Here is a 25,219-nt window from a genome sequence, read left to right as displayed (position 1 = left end):
CAAAAATGAAAAACTAATTAATACGTAAAGCAATTGGGATTCAGTTCATCAAAACTTGCCCCAGTTGGAAAATGAATGTTAAACTTAGAAAAATATATTTACATATGCAATAATTCTAAATGACACCTATAAATATCTTATTGTATATGTTACTGTTTATTACCGGATTCATTTTGGATCATTGCGTAGGTTGCGAAATCAAATTTAGTGACAAGGGATTATCAATAAGCAAATGTAGTCATTTATATGGGCTATGTTTATTTTGAATTGTTTTATTATTATAATTCTATCTATTTATATATCTGTCTATATATCTATCTATGTATTACTGTTTGTCTGTGTCTGTTTCTCTCTCTCTCTCTCTCACACTCTCACACACACACACACACACACACACACACACACACACACACACACACACACACACACACACACACACACACACACACACACACACACACACACACATGCACACACAAACATTTGCACACACGCAAACGTGCACTGTGTTGGAGGTGCCTGGGTCTAATTCAATAAAACGCCTATGGAGGAAGGCGACTGCTTCTGCTTGGTGATGTTTTTGGTAGTGATTTGTGATTTGTTAGTGATTTGGGTTTTGACGGAAAATACGCTTAGTTTTAGTAGATTAGACGCTGTATGAAGTCCCCTAAATACAGTATAAGCACGAGAAATGTAATATCTCCCCTCTGTATATTTGAAATTGTGGACACCCTTTGTATATATAAAAAAAAACTCTGTCTACTTAACCTATCCAAGACTGTGTTCGACTTCTAGATCCTGAATATATCCAGAGTATATAGTTATCTATGACTGCGTGCACTTGTAAGCCCTCTACATACATACATATGCATGCAATGCAATATGTATAGATGATTGTTTTCAGTATTTGCATGTTACCATTTTATGTGCATCTGGTCGGGTATAGAAGCTCGCGCTAACGGGCCTTTTGTATGTGCGTAAAATCAGAGCAACAAAGTCCTCTCAAATTCATTGAAGTGATCCGTTTGTGTTTGCCATTATTATTGGACTGTCAAACACACAGTTGTGTCTGTATTAAACAGTTTAACTGAACGTAAACAGGTCTATATTATTTTCATTGGCGGACTGGGCGTGAAGGTCTCCACGGGAACCCAGAGCTGGTTTTAATGCGTATTTACAGACTGCTGTTCATTGGCCTCTGTCGATCAATGCGTGAAATTTCCAATGTGGAAATTTCTTTTTAAAAAGATCCAACTCTGTGAAACAGCTGCATGAAATGGATGAGACGAAGACACTGGGATCAATATCATCAAGACGTGTGCACTGGTTCTAGTTTTTGTTTATAGTACATTATGAGATTTATTTTCCCCCAAGAGCGCGTGGGTTGTCTATATTGTCTCCGACATATACACAAAAGGTTTCATTGCATTCGCTTTCTTAGAAAGTCAATAACGTCACAGGTTTGGTAGTAAAGCCAACTAAAATTTAAATGTGTACAGAACAATAGGAATGTGTTTAGATCTTGAATGTTGATGTCTTATCCATAGATCCAATGGTTTGTGTAAAAGCCCCTCTCACTGGGGAATTTGTTCATGCGCCAAACCCTTGGTCTTAACCTTGCCCTTGACTTCAAACTAAGTAGGCCTAGTTTGATTTCGGTATTGTTCATAAAGAGTGATTAAATGCATGAATGAATGAATGACATTAATTAATGAATTGAGTGGCAAAGCTGTATCTGACTTTTCTGTATGTTTAGCTCTATAATATATAACAAACACACACACACACGCATGCACACGCGGGCGGGCGCGCAAACACACACTCACGCAAACACACACTCACGCAAACACACACTCACGCAAACACACACACACACACACACACACACACACACACACACACACACACACATTACAAACAAACACATGTTTTTTTGTGGTCGCACGCACGTAGACCTGTCGTATGCTTTGCAGGCTTATTCTGGGCAGGAATGGGGGGTTTTGTACTATCCACTGGTGATGCCGTCGTTTTTGGACATTACACAGTGCAGACAATGTAATAAAATCAGTGGTTTGGCCTCCATAGCCTACTAAAGTTAGATGTGTTGTGAACATCTTAGCTATTGAATGTGTCGTTTAGTTTTGGTGTCCGTGCGAAAAGGCTAAATCAGTCCACCGGTCAGACCTGACGTGATCCGCACTTAGTAGCCCATTGTTCACTTGCATCTTAAAACAGTGCTTCGCCAGAGCCCATCATCTGTCCTTCTGTGCGCTATTTGGCTGATCGCATGCTGGCAGCGGAAAAAACTAGGCTAACTTAAGAATAATATGGAGCAAGTAACCGGCACATTGACTACTTTTGCCCTATTGTCTGGGATACTGATCTAGATGTGGCGTTCCAGGGCCTGCGTGGATGCCTTCTTCATCTGTCCCCAGCGGAGTGTGAGCGAAATCTACCCCGTGTTTCCTGCTGTCTATGTGGGCGGGAACCCATACAAATTGAAGGTCAAGTTAGTAAGCGCCTTATATGGGGTTCAGGAGTCCACCAACAATGTTTTGGAAAAGGGCAAAGACGACCAGGGCCTGAGGAGTTTGTTGGATGAAAAAAAAGTTTTTTTTATTCTCCCTGTCAGTCGTATTTTATCCTTAAATTGTGGTAGGTATAAAGTAAGACTTAGCACTCGGGTAGATGGAAAGGGACAAGAAAGTTAAAAGGAACGAAGCCGCATTTTCGGGCGATGAAAATTGGTTTACAATAAGACTAGAAGATGTAATATATCCAAGTGATCGGGATGCCGACTTCAAAAACAGCAGTCTCCTCTAGCTCTTAGGGTATCAGTGTCTAGAGTCGGAGAGGAAATTAAACGTCATAAAGAGAGGGACTCAATTAGGGCCTGAGGTTTAGCGCTACCGAATCCTGTAGGAAACAAAGACGGATTTTCGGTAAGAAAACACAGGTACTATTTCCTCTATCGTAAATCTATTTTACATTCGAGATACTTCTGGAGGAAAAAAACACCTTTACGTTATTTTAAAATGTGCCTCAGATAACCCAATGCCAAATGTGTTCTCAAGTCACAAAGAGTTCATTGTGTCCTAGGCTAAAGGGAAGGGTCGTCTACTACTATGTTTAGTAACCTAGCGCGTCAGTTTGCAGCTTGTCGTCATTCATTAACAGGACTGATAATGTCTCTCCCAATTCAGTAGATTTGGACTTAATTGTATACAGCGTCTGAAACTCTATTTTTTCTGTAACACTTAGTAATTGTTTGGTAAGCCGAATTAGTTCAATTTATTCCATATTAATTTGATCAGCGTGATAACCTAGCATTCATTGCAATACACAATACCCTCATAATTTGTCATCAAAAATAGGAAAATAGTCTATGAATATTATACATAAAATAGTTAGTGTCCAAAAGTCAGGGTCAAAAATACAATGTGCATAATCCTTGTCCCAGTGATTTCGGAGGTAATGCGTCATCCAGAAAAAATATTTCTCAACCGGGAAAAACGATAGGTTGACTATCCAAAAAACGCAAAAGCAGACCAAATATGAGGAGATGTGCAGAGTTGTTTCTTTTAGTGTGCTATTGGGAAACCAGTTGGATATGGTAGCGCCATTGGTAGCCTAGTGGTAGTCGCGTCCGAAATAAGTTGAAGTTGAAAATATGTGCATCATAAGACCAGTAGGCTACCTGCACGAGAGGTTGTTTCCTAATGCTTGTTAATTTAGTGTTCTTTATGTGATTGTTTACCTATTATTCGTAAAAAAAAATATCTGTTTTAAATGCGGCTGTTTGTAGTTAATACACAATGGATAAAGAATCGGAGTGCCATGTCCTATATTGTTTTTGTTTTAGCCCGTAGTGTGTGACCGAATAGCACTTGTCATTGGGCTGTCATTGAGCACAGCATTTATTATTAAATCCAATTAAACCGTATTCATCTTTAGAAAGTGCAACACCTTTAAACGCTTTACAAAACTTGACTGGTTATTATGTTATTAATAAGTCCGTGTATTAATACATTAGTTATTTTAGTTATTTTAGTTATTTATGCTTGTAGTTGCATACAGCCTCCCTGCTCCATCTATCTCTCGTGTTTACACTCTCCTATCCGTGTTCGTACAAGACACGAAAGACATTTGCTCTAACTGATGGGCCTCCATGAACTTGTGGATACTCTGTGTGCATGTGGTCTATGACTGCACACGTATAAACGATCGGATTGCACAGCAGGATCGCCCACAGAAATACTCATAGGCAAGAAACCGCTATGTGTACACTCCACCTACAAAGACTCAAACCACTTAGAATTATTGGATGTGTGTCAGCATTAAGAGGGAAAAAAATGCCATTTTAAGTGTTCCCTCATTTTACAAGACGCAGGATGACTCCTATATTTATGAAACCGTGTGTAAGTTCTTTTGATGTGTTTTACACTATATAAATGTTAAACAAATGCTTATCATTAAGGTGGATTATTGTCAACACCAATTCACTGCAGTGGTCAGACCACACCTTAGCTTGAGGCTATTAAATGTTTCTGTCAGCACCAGACGTCTTTTTGCCTTCTACTATTATGGCCAACTAATGTAGCCTAATTAATTGTCACTATGGTCTAAGGCGTAGGTAACTTTTCATTTAGGTGTACAATACCGTAACCAGCCGAATTGAAACTAAACCGGCGTCTAGTTTGCTATTGCTAATTGCCCTGCATGCGTTTACATCCATGCATATATGCCTATAGGCTATTAGTGGGGACATTTGTATTGACAATTTATTCCTTGCAGGTAAATTGTTAAATAGTGCATTCAGTGTATATGCCAGAGTTGCTGACAATTAGACACATCAAATGGCAGATATAATATTACGTTTATCGCCTAATTTAAGTGGCATGTATGTTCTTTAGCTGTTTCTCTGCGCTTTGGTAGGCCCATCTCTTATTTCACGAATACTACCCGGTTTGGCCCATTGCATTTAGGTATAGGCTATTTAATAGTTCGCATGCAGTGGACACAGTGGGCTTCAAGTGGTGTTTGCATGCATGGGGGCTTTGTGGTTAAAATCCAAGTCCTGCTCACAGGCATTGCGGCTCGGTAGGTTGCCCAGGACCTCTGTGTTATCGAGGGCCTTTTTTTCTGACGCTCGAAACTGTTCACAGCTCAGACAAGCGAGTTTAATAGCCTGGCTTACATCCAATTAAAATGATCTGAGCCATGAGGGGACAATAATGTTATTCCACACGCTTGCCACGTTTAGCGCTAGTTTCTAGGCCGATTTATGTGCAGAGGGCTGCAATGGACGCCTAAACTTGACCATTGCCTTGAGAGAGAATCGGCTGCGTTCACCCCGTTTTGATCTCTTGCAGGGATTTCATTTTTGTGGGGTTTAAGAAGCAGTCTGTAATTCTCACCGTTTTTACTGGTATAGTAAAGAGTGTCGAGGCGTTGCTTAGATTCCGCAGACAGACACATGTCGTAAAGTCTGCTCCCCAACAGTGTTGTTTTCAAACAGAGAATGGGAAATATTTACAACAGCGCTTGCGTTCTTACAACCCCCGGGACCCGAGCCTATGCTGAAGCTGCACAGCTACATCTTACCTGTGCTAACCTCGAATTTATCTCTGCTGTTCTTTTCTTATTCACCAGCATCGAGAAACAGAGCATGCCATGATTGACAACTATAGAAAATGCAACACTCAGCAATTTGGTTGACAAAAAAATGACTTTATTTGTGGAAGGTCTAAGATCCACTCTTCATCCCCTGGGTCCTATTGCTAGTAGTCTTAGATGATATTTTGGAAATATTTTGCCATTTCACAATGATATGCGTCCATAGTGCACACACGCACAAAACTCGCATGGTGGCTGGTTTGGAGAGGCGTCATCTTCTGATAAAATCAAAACATTTAGCATGATTAAATGAAAATGACTACCCGGAGGCAGTGCTGCAATTGCAAACGCTTGAGTGATAGAAAGAGGGTCGCTTAATGGTCATATACGGTAGACTGTCCCAGGAAGAAGATATCATTTTTCATGTCAGGCTATTTGTTTATTAGTTCTACTGCTCCCCATATACAGTTTATGCACTCTCATCCAATCTAATACTTTTTGCCAATATGACAAGAGGAAGACTCATATTGCTGATATAAACCGTATTTGTACCACACACTTTGTGAAATTATAGTGTTGTGTTACTCTTCTCTACACTCATTAAGATGCATTTATTGAATACTTCAAGATACTTTTTGCGCAATTTGAGTGGGTATCTTGGATAGGTGATGAATACAGAAGCGCTTAATATCCAACATCGATGAAAGCCGTGACTGATGCAAACGTTATTTGTCCAGAATAGTCAAATGTAGGATATTTTCTGTCTCATGCTCTCTCCAAACGTGTGACTACTTGTGTCGCGCTGTTGCTATTCGACGTTTTATGGCAGGCGAGTCGCTTGGAGGATTTTAGTGGTCAAATTCAAGTGCTGTCTGGACAGCTGTCTGCTTTCTTTGTACTTGATTGAAGGCGTCTTACACTTCAACCTTTTATCTGTGGAAAAGGGGGCTTTTGAACCAACTGTCCGACGTTAATACCGCGACCACATACCTTCCTATGAAACGGATACTGACCTCAGTCTGTTAGGCCTTTCTGTTTTACGCGGAAAATACGTGCGCAAATCTTGATCAGCAAGATTTAAAAGAATCAAAAACATATCACGGCTTATGTGACTAAACGCATTCATGCCTAGTCTATCACCAAAACATGGCGTTTGGTGGTGATGTTGGTTTTTCACCTTTTGTTTTATTTGGTAGCTAATGTAGCCTATGGGTTGCACAATACTCAGATCAATAATTAGTTCACTGGGAAATATTCTGACGATTGCGAGCAAGGACACCCCTTAACAAAGCAGTCAGTCTGAGAATTAAGGCGTATCTTGTAATTTAGCCGAATTAAACCAACGGATCTCTCAAAGAAGAAATTGAGGAAGAGCTGCAGCATTCGCTATTTTATGTATGCATGGTCTATGCCAAGGAAATACCCATACACGTGTATGGGAAATGTTATGGCAAAGACATTTTATTGGCGGATTTTTATTATTATTATTATTATTATTATTATTATTATTATTATCTCGAATGTAAATCAGACAATAAATTCATGAGAATGAAGCGATTACGGTCTCAACATTTATATTTGTAAATTCAAATGCTATGGAGTGTGCTGGTAGTCTTACACAATTTGTCAATCAAACATAAATCCTACTCCTGTCCTAATCCTGTTTAGTCTAAAAAATCTCCATGTGTTGGGCTAATGCTATGAGGAACAGCGTTAATGTCTAAAAATAATTTTGCAAAGGCAAGCGACTGTGATTACACATTCAAATACATATAGTCCCTCTGTCCTCATCCGTCTCTCTCTCTCTCTCTCTCTCTCTCCACCCCCCTTCTCACTCACACACACACACACACACACACACACACACACACACACACACACACACACACATGCACACACGCGCGCAAGCACACACACACACACACACACACACACACACACACACACACACACGTACACACACACACACACACACACACACACACAAACAGATTATAAGACTTTCCTTGCTGTTGCCCATATACATTTTGCAGGGTCCAGAACTGGCTTTGGGTCTGGTTGTTTTCATCGTACTTCCAGACATAAAAAGTGTCTGTTTAAGCGATGCGGCTGCCTAACATTACCATTAAAACTCTTGGCTAGATTACTAGCCATATTGTTGTGTTTACTGCCAAATCTGAGCAATTGTAATCACACTACTCTTATGTGAGGTAAATAAATTCTGATAATTCATCAAGTGTTTTAATACAGATGATGGAGATGCTCGCAGAGGCATCCGACTCTGGAAACTGAAAGAAGATATGAATTCATGGGAGAGAAATCATTGACCTGCCCTTTATTGCCCTATATAAAGTATGTAATTATGTTTTGTTAAATGGGTCGTTAGATATGTTTAATTGATCATTTTGAAACCTCGATACGGTTCATTCGGGGAAATAAAGTATGCTATATATGTCTTCATAATTGTACTGAAAGTCGCTCATACTGTGCTGTTGTTGTCAACTTTCGTAATTTTGTACGAATAAGAGTAAAACTACGAGTTAAGAACGACAAAGAAAATATGAAGAGGTATAAATAGCATCGTAAGTAAGGGTGTAACACACTAGCCTATACTTTGGTGTGGTGCGCATGTGCCATAACATATTCATAATTTGATTGAAGTGTTTATGCGTGTATAGCAGAGACAACGATGCAATGTCTGTCACCAAATTTCATAATGTCCATGCGATCTTTGAAAACCAATCGTTTCAACCTCCTATATCTTACCTAAGTGAACCACTCCTACGCATGTAAGTGTTCCAAATTGATATATGACAATATCTACTTTCGATCACGTGTCTAAGGGTGACTTAGACGGATAGCGCGTCATCTCGCCTTCCCAAATTTTCCCCTTCTGCAGTTCGAATCCAAAACATCTATCTATAGAGCGAGTGAACGGGGAGAACGATGTTTAACTCGGTCAATCTGGGCAACTTCTGCTCCCAGACGCGAAAAGACAGGACTTCCGAGTTCGGGGAGCGAGCGGGCTGCGCCTCCAACCTCTACCTCCCCAGCTGCACCTACTACGTGCCTGAATTTTCCGCCGTCTCCTCGTTTCTGCCACAGGCCCCGTCGCGGCAGATTACCTACCCTTATTCCACGAACCTCTCGCAAGTGCAACCGGTTCGGGACGTATCGTACGGTTTGGATCCCTCGGGTAAATGGCACCATAGAGGAAACTATGCATCCTGCTACTCAGGGGAGGACCTGGTGCACAGAGACTGCCTTCCGCCATCATCCACCATGACAGAAATGTTGATGAAGAACGAGAGCGTATACAACCACCACCACCACCATCACCACCCGACCTCCAACCACCCGTCAACAGGCTTCTACTCCGGCGTGGGGAAGAACAATGTACTGCCCCAAGGTTTTGACCGCTTTTTCGACAGCGCCCACTGCGGAACGGAAAACAGCTCCATGGAGAACTGCTCGCAGAAGGGGAACATAGGCAAGCCGGACTCGGCGTCTCAAGCGCCCAACACCTCGCATGGCGCAGCGGACCCGGAAAAAGATCCAGAGGATGAAGAAGAAAACACAAACTCTGGTTCATGCGCCTCTTCCTCGGGCACGAAAGACGACAGCAGCGCTAGCAAAAGCAGCCACTCCAGTAGGTACCCGAAGCTGTAAATGGGGGAGAAAAAAGGTTAAGGGACTAGCCCGGTGTTTTGTCGGTCAGATTTTATGTGGAGTTTTATAAGCATTCAAAGGATTTTATTATAACCTACAAAGCTCTTTCTTCCAACACGAAGAATTTTTACGATGGGAAAGCGCTTTGGAAAAACGATATGTTACACACAGGCACTGCTATCTTCAAGTCTGTGAAATTTTAAGAGCACGCTATTGTGACAAATGCTAACTTTGATCATGAACTTGCGCTGGGCATTTTAAGGGTTGTTTTGCGGGGCCGTCGAGGGTAAAAAGCAATTGGGCAGAACACTGCTTTTGGCGAATGGCGAATTTTAGCAGCCTGCATGCAAAGTAGCCTACTGTCAAACTCTCAAATATAACAGTGGTTTAGTTCATGGAACTTAGGGTTGCATGTAAAAATAACTGATTGCCCTGTTGGTTAATGAATAGCATGTATACTGACACCAATCTTGATCCTTTGAGAAAATAATAATACTGTGCGCAAATAATGCTCTCCCTGGCCACCTAATTGTAGTAGGCCATTACAACTGCTGCAGTCTATTATTTATAGTGATAAATGTTGCTACTGTAATGGATATTGCTACCCAATATTAAAACCGTCCTGTCAAAACTGAACAACGTGGACAACGGATCACCTGAAATAGCTCAATATTTATGCCTTGATTTGTTGTTCATATTTGACAGTATTCCCCAAAACATTAGGCAGTTTTTCATTCTTTTGTAGAGAAAATGTATTACACAGGCCACACTCTGCAGAAGGACGCTACTGGTTCCCATTCATTAGCCTGTGTGTGTGTGTGTGTGTGTGTGTGTGTGTGTGTGTGTGTGTGTGTGTGTGTGTGTGTGTGTGTGTGTGTGTGTGTGAGACCCAAGCAACCCATGAAATGCCTTCGTTACCCATTTGTGGCGTTGTCCTGAAAATGCAAAGAAATACCTGTTATGACCAGTGTGCTCCATGTTTGTGCCACTGAACTGCAATGGCCGGGATTCGGATTACAAGATTAGAAAATAATGTTTTGATATATCCTTTATAATTAGCAGCTGAAGCTACGGGTTATTTGATAACATGAAAAGTCGTACAAATGAACTAAATCCACAGTGCAACATGACTTTGGCCTTGGCTTGACTATTACTATTTCATGTTCCATGATTGTTACAGTCATTGAATAGACTGTGAAATGGGCTGTAGAATACTTCTGTGAAGCAGTGGTGTAGTAATACAGGAGTCATCTGGTATGGTTAGAATGTGTGTAACAGTGTTCATTTTCCATTCACCCCTAGTCATTTGGTACTTGGCGTAGTCGTTATTTAGATATCGTTTAGCCTTGAACATGTCGCCTATGCCTATGGTGTGTTTGTGTCACATCACATCAGAGATGTTGTTGACCTTGCCTTGTCTGTTTTCTCCCTCTCCCATGTCTCCGTTTCTAATTGTTCTGGTTTATTGTTTTAAGGTACCCCTCGGACGAGGAAGAAGAGATGTCCATACAGCAAGTTTCAGATCCGCGAACTTGAGCGAGAGTTCTTCTTTAATGTGTATATCAACAAGGAGAAACGACTGCAGCTTTCGAGAATGCTTAATCTGACCGACCGGCAAGTCAAAATCTGGTTCCAGAACCGCAGGATGAAAGAGAAGAAATTGAGCCGAGATCGCTTGCAGTACTTTTCCGGCAACCCCTTATTGTGAACCGTTATGTCGAATTAGCTATGGAGAATTCATGACCGAATGTATTCATCATCATTGATTGTTCAGATGAATTCGTCCTCGGATAAAGCCAGCGCCGACTTCAGCTAAAAAGCCATGTGTGGTTGAATGAGGGGACTGGAGGTGCTAAGCAAGCCAATCGATTTAAGTTGTTTTTGTCGGCATGTCTTTTGCTACATACTTCAAGATCCCATTGGTCTTGCCTCTTGTATTGAAAGATCTTTAGACATACGATAGTAGGAAGACTGGTTGGTTGCGCGCAGGCATTTTTCAGTGGGAGAATTTGTGTATAAACCTAGGCCTCTGTTATAGTTGGCATAACGGGTGAAAAGATCGTTTAAGACGTGTCCAACTATGTGAACAGTTTCTTGTTATTTACCGTATTGTATGTCTCAATTTTCTCTTCAAAATGTAAAATAAGACCACTGTCTTCTGCGAGCACACAGCCCTTTTCGTGTTTTTGTGGATCATTTCTACAAAAAAATGAGGTGTGTTAGAGAGCCACATATTCAGCAGTGGCTCTGTCAAATTCCTCGCAGGACTGTGATGACATACTTTACGCAGTAATAGTAAAGAGACTATGCAATCGTGTAGTTTTGATTGTAAATATGTATTTTAATTTCATAATTACTTTTTATCTCGTTGCCGAATTGCTATTTCTGCAAGAACTGAAACATTGTTTGGAAGAATGTAGGGCTTATCGTTCGGCGCCATTGTAAGCTAATTGTGTAATGCTTGCTGTTTACATGTTATGCGGTTGATGGGAGGATAAAGTCGTTGCATATATGCATCAAAATAAGAATGTATAATACAAAATAAACAAATATGCGATTCTTAAATTAAGATGATTCCAGCATTCTGTATGAATTATTTTGACATAGTGTTTTATACATTATTTGCAGGGGGTTATTTAATTTATTCTAAAATGTATTAGTGTGCATTTAATACTTTGTTGCATCCTGTTGGAATATGTGCATGTATCACATATTGGCCTTTTAGTGAACACCCCCGGGCCTACTGACTGTCACTATTTAAACTGCTTGGATTAAGTCACTCCAGTCTCACGTAGGCCTAGAGGTGAACAGTGAAAAGAACGGATTAAATCGTCACCTGTGAACAACTAGCTTATAACCTTTACACTAAATTTGTTCCTGGGAGGGGGGTGGGGGAGGGGGTGGGGGGCGAGAGCACGGAAAATCGTGGTGTAGTAATTCCTTGACGAGCTGCCATTAAAGTATTTTAACAGTAAATCTCAGGAATCAGTCTAATCACAACAATTCACCTACATCGTCAAAAGCCTTAATGTCCTTGTTGTGTCTTGCAGAAGTTTTAGGGCAAGATTGATGGGAAACATAGGTCCTATATGGCCTTTGAAATCGCTACATTGTAATTGGCAAATCAGAAAGTGTTTCCTCTCGCAAATCACTGATAGTGAAAAAGCCATGTTGTTCATAATATACCTCTCCGAGCTTTTAGAAAACAGTTAACGACTATTAGGGCAATTTTTTATAATTTGTCACGGCAGTGAGGTCCATCGCTCTCTCTTAATCATTTGGGGATGTTTTTTCTTCACAAAATGTCTGCAAAGAGTTAGAAGAGCTTTGTAATGCTGAATTGGTTTTCGTCCAGGTATGACCTACGTGTAAAGGAAACCACATTTGTGTGTGTGTGTGTGTGTGTGTGTGTGTGTGTACACGTGTGTGTGTGTGTGTGTGTGTGTGTGTGTGTGTGTGTGTGTGTGTGTGTGTGTGTGTGTGTGTGTGTGTGTACGCGCGCGCTTGCGTGCATGCGTGCGTGTGTGTGTTTGAGGTGGGAGCTGGGCACTAAAGGAAATATCCAGCGGTCATTTGAAAACTCGTCCAGTCTAGACACTGTCGTAAAGACCAAGGCACTAAATAGCCATTTTTCTCTTAATTGCACCCTCTGCCAAGTGGAGAGAGATTCCTTCCGCCGTAAACAAGCATAAGTCGAACACATAGTCCATGCACAAATATGGTTAACGATTTTGCGCGCAGATATTCATGTCAATTTATATCTTTATTTTAAATAATAATACAATTGTCTTTATGATTTTCATATGGATAGTCGGGGGATTTAACTTTTTAAGCACAAATTGGTGTCAACCGACTGAACCGATTTGACGTGGTTTTAAAATGAGTGCGTTCGCTCGACAAAGGTAACCAACGCCTATTTATAAATGCATACACTGCTATTTCAACCCCTCTCGAGTTCACCTACTGCTTATATGGTTGCATGCAGAGGAGAGATATTGTCTTTGAACTTCCGTGAAGTCAAGGCCATCACCTTTAACCCTGCGCAATAAAGCTCCATCTGAGAGTGGCTTTACCCCCGGAAATGTGGGGACCGAGGGTAAAGTGGGCCAATCAGGACTTGGAGAAAGCCGAGAGGTGGGGGCTGTTGAGAAAATCCAATATTGCCTTGGTAACATTGTGAAAGGGTTGCAGGTAATGACCTCCTGGCCAACCTAGGTCCAAGATAACTGCTGCAATGATGGGGCCTTCGCCTTGGCTGGAAATTTGTCTCCAAATTTAGCAGAAATCTTGGGACTGCATATTCAGCGGTGCACTTGAATTAATATATACTTGTCAACATGAAACAGACTATCTATTAATACATACTGAAAAAATCAGACCACTGATTAAGCCTGTCCTAAGTATTATTCTATTATTCTAAAATGAAGGTGGATTGCAAATCCATTTAATTACATTGCAAAGCCAATTAAAAGGGCACTTTTGATTGCGCGCACAGCAACAGCAATAGCAAAGGCAAAGTGTATTTTCTCTCGGTTAATGCGTCGCCAAGTGTCCCATAACTTGTATTCTCTTGTTGTAAATATAATATCTTGTAATTGCGTAATAATGCGTCTTACGCCAACACTGACTTTTTGGTGTCTGCAACTCTGCGCATGAACTCGAGTCAAACCGCCCCCTATTGTTTGGACCGTTTAGACTCGCGCATTGTACCAATGTTGTCATGGAAAATCTCTAGAGTATTTAGTGTGAAATCACTCAAGGAATGTTTGTTTTGACGTAGAGATTAAACAGGCCTACCAAGTTCAAAATGTACCTATATATGAGGCCATTTAAGACCGATTAAATGGTGCGCAAAGTAGGCTAAAGCATTCTCATATTGGTATATACTATTATGTCTCTCTCTCTCTCTCTGTGTGTGTGTGTGTGTGTGTGTGTGTGTGTGTGTGCGCGCGCGCGTGTGTGTGTGTGTGTGTGTGTGTGTGTGTGTGTGTGTGTGTGTGTGTGAGTGTGTGTGTGTGACTCGACAACTACTATGGGGTTGGGGGCCATCAAGAATCTCGAGCCACTGCGCTTAAATCTCGCCAGGAGTTCTTAGACCTGGCCCACAGATTTTCACGACCACGGACCGTTTTCCCTGGCATCGTATTGCAGGGCCCCGGCCTCCCCAAGTCCCGCCTCCTTGCACTTCTTCATGTTGTGTCTGCCTATGATGCTGGCGTGTTTGGAGTAACAGTTGAGGTAATCATCCACGTGTGGAGGGCGCTTACGCCACTCAAAGTGGCGAGGAATGCTCTCCATCCTTCTGCAGTGACGTCATAAAATGGAGTTATACGAATTGTGATCAGGGAGGAGCTATTCCCAACATACAATTAAATGAATGATTATACTTGGCCTCAGAGGACGGTTTGCCTTGCTTTGAAATGTTTGATGTGTCACTTTTGGTTTGTTGCTACAAGGCGAGGTTTCCGCACAGAGAAAACAACATTTTGAAGCCAAGTGGATACAAGAAACCATATGCTGACTGTAGAAGAAAGTAATGAAACGGGAACAGATATGCGAGTACCATCTGAAGCAAATAGCTTGACATGCCGTAGATAGAACAGCAGAGCGAATGTCTGAGCTGAATTAGTTTCTTCAGATGTCCCTGTAGATAAAACATTGTTATTGTTGTAGAAAACGCGTTTTTACTTCACAGAGGATGCTGTGTGCATGACATGCTTCACAGCTCAACATTCTTAATCGCATAGAGGGCGTCCTAATTGGTCAATACGTTTTTGAAACTAACTCTAAAGATGCATACTCTCGTAATGTCCGATTGCCAACAGACTGCCGAAGTTTATCTCCAAGTGCGTTAAGGTGCGCTCCGAACTTGTTTGTCTTATCAAGGCCTTAACAACTGAACGATATGTGTAAAGCGTATAGGTAAAATGCAAGTGCAAGGTTCTATGTCCACTTAAAATGTTTTGAACTAGGCCTATGGTAACTATGTTTTGGTCTGTTTTGAAGTGCCGTAATTCAGAACGACTAAAAGGATGACAAATAAATACATACAGACGTAAAAATAGATAAATAACCAATATTTAGTTTCAGTAGCTTATATGGGAACATAAGCTAGTATTTTAATGGAACGCGCGTGTGTCTTTCCAATCACACAGCAGGCGGGATTTTAATTATATTTAACTGAGCAAGTTAACATAAATTTGACAGTGCAAATTTCTGATGTAGAGCAATTCATTTTTAGCTGTCATTTCAGCAGTTTTATGATTTGATGTTTGTCGGCGAGATGTCGACTTTCTCCAGCCAACGACTATTTTAACCCTTACCTATACCCAGGAGCAATATCAAGGCACAGAGTGCTCAGGTCTGCCTTGTAGTCTTCGCAGAAAGTATGTCTGTTAATGCCGAGCTTGATGAAACATACTGCAATCACATGATACATTCCTCAGACTACATAATTCCTTAGGTGCAGTAAAAGGCTTCACATGACCATAATAATAAGACAGTAGTGTTTAAAATGTATTGCCAAGAACAAAATGCATACGATTATATTAGGCTATGATGGATACAGATGTTTGACAACGAAGGGGTTCTTTATTTCAACACTATGTGTCGTCACTGTAATGAATTAGTAATTAAAAATGAAGATCGCAACTCCACCAGCACATGCACACTGGTTGCAAGAAATGCTATTTTCCTTTTTTTTTTTTTTAAAAAAATGCTAGTTGACCGTTAAGTCTGAGTTAGTCTATATCTTACTAGATGAAAATGATGCGTTGGTAGATAAAACACAAAATGTCCAATAGTGATGGAAATAGTATTTATTTATTTATTTATTTATTCATTTATTTTTCTTTCAAAATACAGTACATAAAACCCACACCATTTGTGGTGGTTTTATAAAGAGTGATCAGACGTGTTATACACGCTGATCTAAGACGGTTCTCCAACAATATGTATATACATTTTTTTTCTCATAAACGGGCAGTTGGGAAAAGCCAATCCGATCACAAGGATGAGGTAGAAAAAGTCAGCGATGTTTTGATTCCTGTGGATACAGACACGAAACTCGATTTAATTGTTAAATTGTTGCATGTTCTTGAATTAAGGCCAACTTCGTAAACAGAACAGGTAGGCTACTGCTGGGTGTGAACCTTAAGACAGACACACTCACGCACACACCTTCAACACTTATCCGAAGAATCCTCGTAAGTTAGCACAAAATATACGGAACAATCAATAAAGTCTGCAAAAACGAGACTAACGTTTCAGCCGTCAAAATAAGGTAAAGGGAACGCACATATCAGTTCATCTTCCAATACTTCGAATTAAACGCACCCAATTGTTCAGTTTACCATAAGACACCAGGTTTTACTAGTTTTTCTGGACCCATCACACAAAGCCTGTGATGCAACAATGTGTGCCTGCATTAAGCTTTTATTTTTTAATGTATTCTACTGTAGCCTAGCCTACTAGTCTCTGCATAAGTCATGACTGAATAGTAGCCTAATCAAATTATTGCAGTGATTTGAATGTATTTCTTTTTATACCGCAGGTTGCAGACTGTTTGCTTTAGAGAAAGCAATAACAATGTTATTGGAGGGTAATAACAATATTACAAGGCCATTTAAAACATTCATTATTTGTCGGAGAAGTATAATCTGTGCTTAGTGTGTTTGGTTGTTCTTTTTAAAAGGAGAGCTAAAACCTGACTTAGGCTAGGCCTACCGATACTGAACATGTGAATAGCCTAAATTATATTTGAGACTAAAATAACAAATTGCACCTGTTTGCACATTTAGATATTTAAGTAATCTATCTGACGAGTATGTTGTGATTAATTATAAAAAAAAACACAAATTCCATCTCAACCCCAATGTGTTATAGGCTATCTGTAACTTAGGCTCCTAGTCTGTCAGGGAAAGTAAACGTGACTGACCTGTATAACAAATCCTTAGGTCGCCTTAAAAATACTGACGTGCTTGTATTTTTTCTAAGTTACCGTATTTTTACCCATCTCAGTACTAGCCTGACCTCAAAATACTTTCAATCTCCTGTTAACAAAAGATGAATAGCCTACTTCGAACATTCGAACGCTTGATTGAAACAAACAAACAAACAAACAAACAAACACACACACGCGCGCGCGCAGAGAGAGAGAGAGAGAGAGAGAGAGAGCCATACAGACAGACAGAGACACACACACAGACACAGACACGCGTGCGCGCACAGAAAGACGGATACGCACATGAACTCTCTCACACAGATAAACACATGGTTCCACCGCGACTCTTTGAGATCACAGAAAATCTATCTGAATCGAACTAAAGTCTTACTAAATCCTACACATGTAATCAGAATACACCATTCCAACAAAAGAACTCTAGGTGGGGAGGGGGTCTGTGCAGTTTGTGTTGGAATGGCGGGGTCAGTGTTATTGACCTCCGTGTCGGCGCCATTGAAAGCGAGCCTGCACCTTTATAGTTACTGAAACCCAAGGACATGAACCAAATAAAGTTACAGTGTTAGAACTTTTGTAGGGAAATCATACACCATAAGCAAGTACATTCTTCGTCTCAATGTATTTGCTGTAGAGTAGAGTGGGTCTCCATCCTGGGCGTTTAAACTATAAAGACGCCATTTTTATATATTATTACATTTGTACTTTCAGCCGTTTATTAGGAGTAACAGACTTGTTAAACAAGTGTCAGTGGTTCTAGTATTAGTTGAAGATTTTATAGCCTGTATTTGCGTTTCCTATTTGCCTACTTTTTTCCCCACTGTCTGTATGAATTGAATGTGGGCAGAAATTATTCTGTTTTTTATTATCATTAAAATAAATAGCTCATTCACATTTTCTGGCTGATATTTTCCATTTATTAGTTTGGGTAACTAGAAAAATAGCCTAAAGAGCTGATCCTCTGAACAGCTCGAGAGAATATAATACAATACAGAGCAAATAACATTTAAAAGGAGATCCGAGAAAGATGCTCCTTCGGCGAAAACGCTTCAGCACCTCAGTGGCTTTTAAGTAAATAACAGAGTAATCTTAGATAGAATAAACCATTGAACTACACATGCATACCAGAAAAGCACATATAGAAAGAAAACAGTAAAACAAATGTCATTGTATACTGCCAATCACACAAGTATTAGTATAGTAATAACAATGCATTAAAAAACATTACAAGGCGATGTTAGGGTAGAGTATTTCTCATCCATGTATTGTAAACAAAAATATATATCCTTGATTAAGGTAGCTCTATGCGCCTACTCAATTCTTGTGTTTAGATCATTATTAAGGTAATCACGCTCCATGCATTATTTTATGTAGATCCAGTCAGAACATATAAAGGCACCATAATGTATCGTATTCTGTTGTATTTTACATTTCAAAACAGTCAATACATATATTAACATTATCTTGACTTATTTTCAAATTTTCGTAATATTAATGGTGTTATGAAATTGTACGTTTTTTGTATTTTTGCGCTATCCAAATATGCGTAAATTTCATTTGCTAGCTGTTGTCTAAACTAGACTATATTATAACATGCTCATTGGTTGCAACTTACAAAACTGCAGAATGTTGCAAAAACTGAAAACATAATCTCGAATGAATAGGTTTAGATCGTTTTCTTCATCTTCGCAAGAGTAAAAGTACATTTGCACTATGAAATCTAATTGACCTATTTATTTTATTTGAATATTAAATAATTAACTTATGCTCTCCTATTACGAGATGATGTCAAACCACCTTGCAAGAACAAAGTGAAATATTCTATCCTAGTTTCAACATTTAGGGGGGGGGGGGGACGACGACAGTTTTATGTTTATATTTGATATGTATATTTTAAGTATTTGATATAGTTTTGTTTGTTGAGATTTACCATTCTTCCTTGCGCTTGACTTCAACACCATCGACTATTTCTTTGTTCTCTGGCCTGCATGCAGTTCCTACATTTGGCCTGGAAGATGGCACCCTTGCTCCGCGCAACATCACAACGCTCAACAACTTGACCCCTTTGACGTCACCTCCGTCTGGCGCATCAAGGCCACTTTCAAACTCCTATTGGTCTGACAGTCACGTGGCATGGCCATATCTTCATAATTATGTCGCTGATGTTTTTTTGACGTCCCGCTCCTTACCCCTCCCTCCTCCCTTCTCTCATTCTTCCCCTCCCTTCATCCAACTCAAATATGTCACCCTCTAACTATCATAATCCTCTTGGAAGCATCTGCGGCGTTGTATCAAAATAAGAGCTGTAGGGTGATAAAATGGAATGCCCGAACGGCATGTCCGCTGCCAGCGCTTCCCTCAGCATGAACACCCCCGTAGAAGGACCCGCTGCCTGCAGAGGTGATAGCTATTTCGGCAGTTCCGGAATGTTCGTGCAAAGCGCCGAGTATGACTGCTCCTTGGTGAGAAATTATGGAATCACGTCTCTCGCTAAACGGAGTCACCATTCCCAGAGCGCACTGCTGGGCGCATATTCCCATCAGCACTATGTATTGCCAATGGACACTTTAAGAGAAGATCAAAAAAGTTGCGTATCCGAGCAGCCTGTTGCCCGACCTTCGTTTCTAAGTCCTTTGTCATCGGGCGGTGAAGTCTCTATGAATCCCCACTACCGTCCAGACAGTATCGGGTGTAAAGAGACTGTGGACTCCTGCACGTACACTCAGATGACAGACATCAGTCGCTCCAACCGACTCCGAGATCCCGAGGAGGACATGCCAAGTTCGCGCCTTCAATACGCGGGCGAAAACACACTCCAAATCAGCGGGTTAAAGTCGGGGTTTCCATCCGTCCATGTACCTGACCCTGAGACGCTCGCTGCGCAATCTATCACCAACACCTGCAAAGTCAGCTTGAACTCCAGTTCACACGAATTTAAAAGCGGCGACAGTGACTCGCCTAAAAGACTATCAGAGAAGGAGAATGTTCTCAAGACGGACTGTAACACAGATAATTCAGACAGCGAGGTGAAAGGTAATAACATGACTCACACTCAGACATACTGAGACGAATTAGACGCACATAAACACTCAGACTCACACACACAAACACTACACACTGATCCTGTTACCCTTTACAGTTACCCAACTCTTTAGTAAATACACACACTCGCACCCCTCCCTCTTTCTTACACATAAAACATGCACGCGCGTACACACACACACACACACACACACACACACACACACACACATACACACACACACACACACACACACACACACACGCAAACGCCAGCATGCACACAAACTATGTTTCCTTCTCAAATCTGTATTTGCATTTTCTTTTCGGTCTTAACAAATTCAAATACCACACACGCCCAGAGATAGATAGAGAGAGAGAGAGAGAGCGAGAGAAAGAGAGAGAGAGAGAGAAACACACACACACACACACACACACACACACACACACACACACACACACACACACACACACAGGTCAAGTAATTAACTTTATATTTCAAGCATGCACACACATACACACACAGTTATACCCTACATATCATATATATATCTAACTATTTGGTTTATTTCACTGTCAGTCACTACTTAAAAATGTTGTGTGTATGTGGCACCCTGGTCACTCTAAAGGTGAGATCGAGAACATGCCGAGACAAAAAACAAAACTGGCCTTTCATATAAACTGCCAGATAAAGACAAGAAAACCTTTTTCTTTCACTTCGTCCATTTTACGAGTAGTCTAATCGCGTATGTGTTCCACGACAAGCAAATGAGGTAGTCAGGCTAGGAATAAAGATTCCCATGTTTGTATCATCTTACCACGGCTCCATACCAGTGCCGTGTTTTGCGTTCAAGCGCATGATAACGAGGCCATATAGTAGCTAACAAGTATATTCGACTCCATAACAGTTTACAGCCCTAGAAATGTAGTTAAATGCAATTTTGTAGCGATATGACACCTGACATTTATTTACACGGACATATTCGGTTACACAAATGTTGATATTACCAAGTATGCTAGTAGCCATTTTAGTGGCCGGCTAGAATCCGAAATAATGATAAAAAGAATGATACTATAATTTTTCGTTCATGTTAAATGACACCTGCCACAGTATAATGTTTTGTAAGAAGGTCATTTCCACTATGAATATTAGCAAAAATGTGTGGCCTTCAGGTAAGGCTTCAAGCTTACCTTTATTTTGGGTTGCCTCAAATTGTAACATCAGCCACGTCAATTTCCCCCGAGTCCTACTCTTTAACTACGATTGAATAAAACGATTGATTTTTGGCATTTAGAAGAATTAAAACATGGTATTTCTTTGTGCTTTCTTCTCCAATGAAAACAGTAACCGTTGTTCTAATGCATCAGACACAAGCATCACGTTGCTACAAATGTCAAAAGTTATGTGCCATGGTTAGGCTCATTTGAACATGTATTCGTTAACATTTTATGTTTCTATATTAGAGCTTGACCTTGGCTATGTCGTTTTATTTGCACGTAGTGAAAAACTGTAAGTTGGTCTTGTAGTCTTCAACTGTCTCCTTTTACTTCAGATCACACGGATCAGCCCCTTAAAATGAATGTAATTGATAGGAAAAGTAATTTAATTATTATTATTATTGTTATTATTAGCCTATTATTATTATTATTATTATTAGTGGTAATTATGGTAATAGTAGTAGTAGCAGTAGTACAGCAGTAGCTATTGCTATTGGTTTTGTTATTGTTCTTAGTTTCTAGGCCTACTATTACTATAATAGGTCTAGCCTTGTAATGCACAGTTTTTGCATTACTATCTGCAGCTCTAGAACTATTAATGACATCGAAGATTAGCGTCTTAGAGAGATATTGACTTTGACCAATGGCAACAGACATGAAGCAGAAAGAAATCCCTTTTGAGAACGTGTGTGTGTTGTATCAGAAAATAATAATGCGGTTTTTTTTATTTTTTTTTGTCTTTTCATTTGATGAGCCATGTCTCATTTTGGGTGGTGTAGTTTTGGATAGACAATGTATTGTGAATTGTCTTTTTTAATGGTCGAATGCACTGTAAGCACACCGTGAAACAGTCGGAATCTAGGTTTGGGACACTGAACATCTTTGTTCCGTCCAAATAATGGTGTTTCCTGTTTTTTTTCTCTCTTCTCTGTGAATGGAATGACTCGTTTTATTATTCGTCCTGCTGAGCCATGTAATGCAGGCGGAAGTCAATAACATTGGGATAAGAATCTCTTTCGCTTGCGTTTATGGCTCACACAACGGGATACACAATCGTTGCACATAAGACCACTGCACTGTAGGCTAATATTTACAGACATTCAATATCCCTTCTCATTGAATATAGTCTCTGTCAATTCATTAACATAAAAGCTAAAAGCCTCTCAAACTACGAGGCTATTTTAACAACACTGTTGTTCTATTCTTTTTAGAAAGAAAAATATTTGAATTTAAAACAAGTTTCCAGAAAGTGTGCATATTGTGACAGCGGATAGCCTATGATAAATATGGAAGGAAATGATTATGCCTTTCTTGACAGCAAGGTGTATGTGTGTGTGTGTGTGTGTGTGTTGGGGGAGGGGGGGGGCGTTGCTGGTGTTATATAGTCAGAAGAAAATTACAAGTCATGGTAATGGTGATTTATCTTAATAATACCCTATTTTCCCCCAGATGATAGTATTGTGGAACTAGGAAAATTCACTGTTATGTTTCAGTTTTTTTTTTTTTTTTTTTTCACATTTTAACAGATGAATCAAAACCGGAGATGGTAGCAAGTAATTGGCTCACCGCGAAAAGTGGGCGAAAGAAGAGATGTCCATACACCAAATATCAGACACTGGAGCTTGAGAAAGAGTTTCTCTTCAACATGTATCTTACTCGTGAGCGCCGCCTGGAGATCAGCAAGAATATCTCACTCTCCGACCGGCAGGTTAAGATTTGGTTCCAGAACCGACGAATGAAGTTGAAGAAATTCCACCGGGAGAGCAGAGTGCGAGAGCTAACATCGAGTTATGACTACACCTGAGCAGCACTCTCAAACACACCTTTCCATTTATAAATGTTCACTTAGCTCCCTGTAGGAAATTATGCAAACAGAATCAGTCACAGTAACCCAAGAGAAATAAAGTTACCACATTGTCTACAACTGAGTTTTCCCTCTTTTCATACTAGAATGTGGCGCTTCCTGTAATAGATATGAACATTATACCTTGCGTTTTGTATTTGCCTGATGTGTAAAGTGAAACGCCAGACGGGCCTATTTGCTCTGGATAAACTTGGGCTCGTGAATGTTTAAATATTTGTCGGCAGTAGTTTAAGATGTAATGAGACTAGTATACATTGTACGATTATAATCTTAATGTTCATATGTATCTGTTTTACGATTAAGTATTATGGTTTCGTCTTTGTTGCTTGCGTATCTGGCATAGAAATTGGACTATCCCCTTGTGTACTTTGAATGAAATGCATGCATGCACTTCTTTGGCACATCTCCTAAATGATTCAAATATTTGAAACGATGAGGGGCCTGTTTGACAAGAAAAAAAAAATAATAAAACACGTTTTGGAGCATTATCTCTCCCTTCTGTCCTTCCACTCGGTGTCGTTTATGGTCGACTTGAAGACAGTAAGAAAGGAATGAAAGTGAGGGAGAGGGAGAGAGAGAGATCCTGGTAGTTTCAATGGAAGTGGATGAGCGACCATAACGTTGATTTAAATATTAGCCAGGTGACCACAATAAGTCAAGGTCATAAAATAGTAATGTCAGTATGGTCGGAGTAGAGCGCCCGAGCAGGATTTTATGATCTGCAAATATAATGTGCAGCCGCCGCAGTAAAGATGCGTTTTAAAGGTGAGGAGGAGGACGGGCTTAGCCACGGAGAACAGGCTGGGGATGGCGCTCTGTATTACGGCACACAAAGCTATGGACTCTCCGGTTGCTGAGGGTAGGCTACGGTGTTCATCCTTAGACGAGGAACAAAAATCCACGGGGATATGACATTAAGGGAATGGATACGATGGAACACAAGCGACGGGAGGAGGAACACGGGAACGCGATCAACGCTCGCCAGGGAGACGGACGGCGAGTAAGGTAGGACCAAATGCTGGCACTACTTTTCTTTGGTTTGGATGCGAGCACGTTTGGCTGTGTTTGTTTGGCACCATCGTTGCTGGCGGTGAATACATTTCCATAATGTTCAGTATAATTTCTGAATAGATTGACATGCTCTCCTTTTTTACGAAGAAGGCAGTCTAAGCATGTTCGATATGTCCTTGTCCTAGTTAAATTAAAAACTAGCAATGGTGTGGACTTTGGAATATGATGTGTGCTGTGACTGACGGCAGTTATGTCTTGCGGGGGGAAACTGAAGCATTGCGTGGATTGCTAAGCATTGTGAGGGCAGTGTGTATGCAGTTAGCTGGGTTAACTGCATTGTGTGTTTTTAATGTTATGTTTTGCAGTAATGTAGCCTATTTCTATGGTGCTCAGTGTAGCCATTGTAGACGAATTTGTCCGTGTGCTTGCGCAAAGGCTAAGAGTATACAATAGTAAATGACCATGAAATTGTCATGTGGCTGTTAACATATTGTGTAATTCCCCATTCAATAACTACGATTTGCTTAGGATGTATTCACACATTAGCCTATTCTATTTGGCTGTCGCGTAGAGTATCGATTGTACGGTGCAGTTGATATCGCTTGGCTGTGTGATAGCAATTTCTCGCATCGGAACGAATGCTCTCTTCGGTGGACTACCCGTTACAAACAGCTGATGCGTGGTTTAGGTAGTTTCATGTTGTTGGGGTTGACTTCCTGGCTCGGCAACAAGAAACTGCCTTGATTACGTCAGTTTGCCTTCATCAAGGGCGTCCATTTCCGCCAGATTACCCTCGCAGTCTCCGCAAATGGCATTGTAAATGAACCACCGCCGCCTTTCGTGTGCGGCACTGTCCCTTTTCT

The 25,219-nt window shown here is 40.5% G+C and overlaps 2 protein-coding genes across 3 annotated transcripts; both read left to right on the top strand.

Annotated features, from left to right (window-relative positions):
• The first annotated feature begins 8,562 nt into the window (after nucleotides 1-8,562).
• On the top strand, nucleotides 8,563-11,854 carry LOC134092579 (homeobox protein Hox-C11a-like). Of its 2 annotated transcripts, none has more exons than XM_062545552.1 (2): nucleotides 8,563-9,265; nucleotides 10,761-11,854. In XM_062545552.1, the coding sequence occupies exons 1-2, from the start codon at nucleotides 8,563-8,565 to the stop codon at nucleotides 10,991-10,993; spliced, it is 936 nt and encodes a 311-aa protein (XP_062401536.1). In that variant the 3' UTR covers nucleotides 10,994-11,854. The 2 variants fall into 2 exon arrangements, with proteins under 2 accessions (XP_062401536.1, XP_062401537.1); XM_062545553.1 differs by having other exon boundaries at nucleotides 8,563-9,269; nucleotides 10,761-10,958.
• Nucleotides 11,855-19,633: 7,779 nt separating this feature from the next.
• On the top strand, nucleotides 19,634-23,801 carry LOC134092581 (homeobox protein Hox-C10-like). Its single transcript, XM_062545557.1, has 2 exons — nucleotides 19,634-20,275; nucleotides 23,008-23,801. Exons 1-2 carry the CDS (start codon nucleotides 19,669-19,671, stop codon nucleotides 23,283-23,285), a joined length of 885 nt encoding a protein of 294 aa, XP_062401541.1. The 5' UTR covers nucleotides 19,634-19,668; the 3' UTR covers nucleotides 23,286-23,801.
• The last annotated feature ends 1,418 nt before the right edge of the window (nucleotides 23,802-25,219 follow it).

Source organism: Sardina pilchardus, chromosome 9 (genome assembly GCF_963854185.1).
Source record: "Sardina pilchardus chromosome 9, fSarPil1.1, whole genome shotgun sequence".
Taxonomy (NCBI): Eukaryota; Metazoa; Chordata; class Actinopteri; order Clupeiformes; family Clupeidae; genus Sardina; species Sardina pilchardus.
Note: the sequence above shows the minus strand (reverse complement) of the source record. Positions and strands in the feature narration are given on the sequence as shown.

Excerpts from the sequence above, each read along its gene's own strand:
- LOC134092579 (XM_062545552.1), top strand. The coding sequence starts at position 8,563 with ATGTTTAACTCGGTCAATCTGGGCAACTTCTGCTCCCAGACGCGAAAA. Across the intron at positions 9,266-10,760 it reads TAGCAAAAGCAGCCACTCCA|GTACCCCTCGGACGAGGAAG; the intron begins GTAGGTACCCGA and ends TATTGTTTTAAG.
- LOC134092581 (XM_062545557.1), top strand. The coding sequence starts at position 19,669 with ATGTTCGTGCAAAGCGCCGAGTATGACTGCTCCTTGGTGAGAAATTAT. Across the intron at positions 20,276-23,007 it reads TTCAGACAGCGAGGTGAAAG|ATGAATCAAAACCGGAGATG; the intron begins GTAATAACATGA and ends ACATTTTAACAG.